This window comes from Nanorana parkeri, unplaced genomic scaffold (assembly GCF_000935625.1).
Source record: "Nanorana parkeri isolate BGI_ZX_2015 unplaced genomic scaffold, ASM93562v1 scaffold1798, whole genome shotgun sequence".
NCBI lineage: Eukaryota > Metazoa > Chordata > Amphibia > Anura > Dicroglossidae > Nanorana > Nanorana parkeri.
Genome location: NW_017308066.1, coordinates 130,457 through 136,225, shown reverse-complemented (window position 1 = coordinate 136,225; position 5,769 = coordinate 130,457). Strand labels below are relative to the sequence as shown.

The following is a 5,769-nucleotide window of genomic DNA, read 5'->3' as shown; positions in this document are numbered from 1 at the left end:
AACAAAGAGATGGAGATGGGGGGAAGAGGGAGAGAGAGAGAGGGAGAGGAGGATGAAGTGTAACAAAGAGATGAAAGGGGGAGAGAGAGAGAGGGAGAAGGGTGGAGGATGACAAATAGAGAGGAAGAAGAATAGAGGGTGACAGAAAAGAGAGGGAGCGAAGGATAGAGAGACAGAGAAGAGGATATAGGGCAGGTGACAGCAACCCCTGGCAAGCTACGACACATAGGAAATGAGCCTGTATGGAACTTTAACCGCTTGAAGACCAGGTGTTTAGATCCCCTACCTGGCAAGGCCATTTTTCAGTGTTCAGCGCTGCGGTACTTTGACTGACATTTATTCCGTCACGCAACGCTGTACTTACACGCCCAGTTACATCCAAGAAGCTCCCGGCAGGCCGTGTATACACAGCGGCTGGCCGGGAGGTAGTTAAAGGTACCTTGTGTATATAACATCAGAAAGTGTATGTTTTGAAAACAAACATCTTGCACTTTGCACTTGCACATGCTGCCATTGGCATGCTCTTTTTTTTTCCTCCTCCCCTGCCGGATCCAGCCTCCTCCACCGCCGCTGCTGGCTCTCATTGACTCAGCAGCGGCTGTGGAGACAAACGCAGCGCTGCACAGATCACCGACAGGCGGCCCGCACGGCATCAGGGGGGTGTCCTGGCCGGGCCCCATTGTGCCCGTGCCCCATAGCGGCCGCCTAGGTCGCTATGGCGATTGTTACGCCACTGATTGGGACTAATCTGAGGTCTGAAGTGCAAGCATTGGGGCTGATCTGGGGTATGAAGTGCAAGCATTGGGGATGAACATGTTTTCTGTGCACCAGTCAATCATTTTTTTGCACTCATAGTTGTACTGATAATGGCGAGTGAATTATTTTTATTTTGTAACAATAAATGTGTTTTTTTTCTCATCAGCGGTACAACTCTGAGTGCAAACATTAAAAGCGAACTAAGAATACAAGACGCTATTTGTCACTGGCACGCCGCTTGTCTAATGCCTGTGAACATGACATTTAATGTGGAAAAGGTTGCTGACCTCGGCATTAGGGAGACAGAGAGATGACAGAATGAGCGAGAAGCATAGAGGATGACAGAGGGAAAGCACAGCTGAGTCATCTGGGTACAGAGAGAGAGAGAGAGAGAGATCATGGCACTGGGATGGTCTTGTAAACAATAAAATAATTGGACGAATTTACTGAATGGCCATGGGAGATATAACGACAGACACACTGCAAAGTCACAGCCAGTCAATGGGAGCGAGAGGAGCGTCTGATGGCGGATTACAGACAGTAGGAGAGTGCTGCATCACAGGTAGAAAACATGATACCATATGAGGCTGGGTATAAAATATAAAAGCTTAATGTCCAAACCAAACCTCCCGCAACAGACTTACAGTGGCTGACCCCCTGGCTTTAATACTTTCTGATGCAGTGCAGCATCATGCAGATGTTGGAGATTAGGCAGAGATCCTGATCTGCATACTTGTTTCAGGTCACTTGAAATGTTGAAGCAAGAGCATCAGTATGATGGCCAGGCAACTAGAGGTCAGCAGTGGCAGCCACTATGTGTTTCTCTCATGACAGGTTCCCTTTATTTGCCAGCCTGCTCTGGGCTGCAGAAGTCTGGCTGAAAAGAACACTGTCCAGGAAGGTGACATGCAAAGGTAGAAACAGCATAAAGAAAAGCTTTGCTGGCAATATGAGACAGGGTTATGGGTCCCGTGTCAACGCACAAAGGGGCTACACACCAGGAATAGCCATAAGTTTGTGGACACCAAACTGTTACATCTCTGTGAGCTTGTTGGACATCCCCATTCCAAAACCATAGCCATTGATATGGAGTTGGCCCTCTTTTGTGGATATACCAACCTCCACTCTTCTGGGAAGTCTTTCCGCAAGATTTTGGAGGAATTTGTCCCATTTGTGAGGTCAGGTACTGATGTTGTATGAGAAGACCTGGCACACAATTGGCATTCCATGTACTGTATATGGTAAAATGTTTGTGGACACCTAAACATCACACATCCATGAGCTTGTTGGACAACCCATTACAAAGCCATGGCCATTAAAATAGAGTTGGCTCGATTTTCTGTCTCTAACAACCTCCACTCTTATGGGAAGGCTCTCCAAGATTTTGGAATGTATCTAAATGAGTAGTCCTGGCTTGTAATTGGTGTTCAAGTTCATCCCCAAAGGTGTTTAGTAGGGTTTAGTAGGGTTGAGGTCAGGGCTGTGTGCAGTACAATGAAAACGAATATAAAGCGCCAAACGTTGACCAACAAATGAAAGATAATTGCAGGTGAGGATTACTAGGGGTGCTGCCCCACTTCAGCCTGGGAAGCTGCAACACTATGGGAGAAAACAAAAGAGAAGGGCGCCCACCCTAGTGTAGATAGTTTTTAATGATATATGTTGAAGTAACAATAAAAACATACTCACAAAAGTGAATCAAGATAAAGGTATAATGGGTAAGCCTTGATGACATCCTGGCTTACCCATTATACTTTTATCTTGATTCACTTTTGTGAGTATGTTTTTATTGTTACTTCAACATATATCATTAAAAACTATCTACACTAGGGTGGGCGCCCTTCTGTGTTCAGTACACTCCATACCAAACTAATCAAACCATATCCTTTTGGATCTGGCTTCCCCCCTCACATCAGGAGCCCGCTTTGCATCACAGTCCTCCCTTCACTTCAGAGTCCCCAGCCCTTTCACATTAGAGTCCTACCCTACACTCCTCACCACAGCACAGCAGCATTATAGCTGTGGGTGGGAGGATGAGCAAGTGCTGATGGAAGCAGACGTCTATCCCCTTTTGAATGCTGGTGGTGGTCCTGGATGCCATCGGCCCTGGATTAGCACCATGCATGTCCATGATGCTGGTGGCCTGCCCATCTACAACATGGAAATACATGACCCCTATGTTGAAATTTGACGGCACCCCTGGGGAAGCCATATGGCACCCAAGGGTGCGGCAGCATCCTAGCTGAGGAAGACTGGTCTAATATTCCTTTGTATGCTGCAGCATTAACAGTACCCTTTACTGGAAACACCTGAAATCAATGCTTAAGGGGGGGCACATACTTATGACTATATATCGCAGTCATGTACAGGATTTGGAAAGAGACATCTGGGCACAGGACTCAGAAAAATGTCTGCAAGGGATGAGAAGAGACAACGGTATACTGTATAGGATACAGAAGATGATTGCATGTAGGATTCAGAATGAGACAATGGATCAGTGGTCAGGCTCGCAGGTATTGTATTTTCTCCCTCGTCCCAGCTGACATTGCATTGTTCCTCATTAAATATACATCTAAAAAAACGGAAAGGTCAGATGAGCGGCAGTGCGCTGTCTTGCAATCATCTGTATTCCTTCCTTGTAATAACAGTGATAAGTCATTAGAATTATGTTGCCACTTGGAGCGTTATTAACGCCGTCAATGATTCGTATTGCACTTCATTATGCAAGCCGCTCAGACACCGCCGACTGACGGTCCAGGCTCCGCGGTCATTAAATGCATGGCAGTCGTCATATGTCACCCTAATGCACCAGATATATATTCTTCCGATAATTCCTTCCAATCCGTGGGCCTTACAGCCGCCCCGTCTCTTCATCTATCCTTGTCTTGTAAGATATGCACACGCATCTTCTGTACTGCGATTTAAAGTGGCAGCGCCCTGCGCCTACGAATGAGCACCCTCCGCGTAAATGTACAGTTACATCCCTATTTATTTAATTATTTATATAGTGCTGACACATAATACCAGAGTGATGTACAGAGAACATGTTACTATTCACATCAGTCTGTGCACCAGAGGAGCTTACGTTCTAATGCCCACCACAGTAACACATGCTGTTATTATACATTTATATACATATGACATATACCACAGCGCTGTACAGAGGACACTGAGCCAGTCACATCAGTCGCTGCACCAGAGGAGCTTACACTCTAATGTCCCCCCACAGTCACATCAGTCTCTGTACAGAGGAGCTTGTGCTCTAATGCCCCCCCCCCACAGTCACACACCATCATTACACATTTATTTATAACTGAGAACACTGAGCCAGTCTTATCAGTCTCTGCACCAGAGGAGCTTACACTCCAACGTGTTGTCCCCCCCACAGTCACACACTATTATACATTTATATAGCTCTGACATATAGCAAAGTGCTGTACAGAGAACACTGAGCCATTCACATCAGTCTCTGCACCAGAGGAGCTTACACTCTAATGTCCCCCCACAGTCACATCAGTCTCTGTACAGAGGAGCTTACACTCTAATGTCCCCTCCCCCCACAGTCACATCAGTCTCTGCACCAGAGGAGCTTACGCTCGAATGTCCCCCCACAGTCACATCAGTCTCTGCACCAGAGGAGCTTACGCTCTAATGTCCCCCCCACAGTCACACACTATTATTATACCTTTATATATCTCTGACATTTACCACAGTTCTGTACATCAGACAGACACTGAACCATTCACATCAGTCTCTGCACCAGAGGAGCTTACACTCTAATGGTCAGGGCACATGAGGTGTCTTGGATTGATAAATAGTAGGGAGGAAGAGAAAAGTTCATGAGAAGAGCTACAAAAGTTCCAGATGGATGTGTATCTGGAGATGGAGAGAAGATATAAGGAGGCACCAGACTGTGCAGGACTTGAGAGTTTAGAATTTGGTTTTCGGATGGATTCCTGTGGGTGGCAAGCAGCTGGTACAGATAAGAGAAGAACTGGAGGGACTGGAGGGGAGGACTATGAGCTGATTGGCAGCATTCAGGATACTGGAGATGGTGGTGGTGGTGGTGGGAACGGGGGGCGGGGGGATGCTATGTAGTGGAGGTCAGCACAGCATAATGTTAATGTAGCCAAGGTGGGAAATGATTACAGCCTATGCCAGAACCTTAGGTGTATCTTGTAGGTCTGAAGGAAAAGCCAAATATTTTGTTGGCTGTTATCCTTGTGTCACATTCTGTATGATGTTCAATAAAATATTTTACTGTGCACCTTCTGAATGCAACATTGTTTGAGTCAGAAGCAATTATCATTCAAAATCGAGCAGTTTAAGGTGCATATGTCTGGCATCAGGTCTCACTGTATATAATTTTCTTGAGAAAATATGTTTTTATGAATCTTACAAAGTTTCTTACCTGCAGACCCTGCCAGTAGCAGCACTTCCTGTTGGTGGCTGCCAACGCTGAGCCGCTGCCTGTCAATTAGCAGCGGTGTTGTCAACTTACCGTACAAGCTCCCTTATTTATCCCTGTGGCTCTCTACCTTAAAAGCAGCCCAGTGGCTAAATGAAGAAGGGCACATGGCAGGCTGACAACACTGCTGCTAAGTGCAGTGCCTTAGTGTTGTCAGCCTGCAACAAGAAGTGCTGTTACTGGCAGGATCTCCAGGGAAGAAACTTTGTAACAGAGTCATAAACATATTTGTTTAAGAAGCGAGGGAAGATACAAAACATTCAGGACAGTAGATTTAGGGTTAATATGCTCTTTGAACTATTGCCTTAGTAAGTTTATCAGGCATCAAATATTCCATCTTTCCCACAGATCTCGATTCATTCCAGACCAGGACCAGGAGCACGGTGTCTGTGCGCGAGGGTCAGGGCATGGTGCTGCTGTGCGGTCCACCCCCTCATTCTGGAGGTACGTCACCAATTTCATTGGTAGTCATTGTTTCAGATTAATTATTGCAGAGCAGCTTTGGATGCTCGGGGGGGGGGGGGGGATGGCGGGGGGGGTCGGCA

The 5,769-nt window shown here is 46.4% G+C and overlaps 1 protein-coding gene across 1 annotated transcript in view; it reads left to right on the top strand.

Moving 5' to 3' along the window:
* The window catches only part of CNTN4 (contactin 4), a 122,150-nt gene that overhangs the window by 72,544 nt on the left and 43,837 nt on the right, over positions 1–5,769 (top strand). Inside the window, exon 5 of the mRNA XM_018571640.1 lies at positions 5,573–5,668. Coding sequence (XP_018427142.1) covers positions 5,573–5,668 — 96 coding nt within the window. The remainder of the gene's footprint in view (positions 1–5,572; positions 5,669–5,769) is intronic.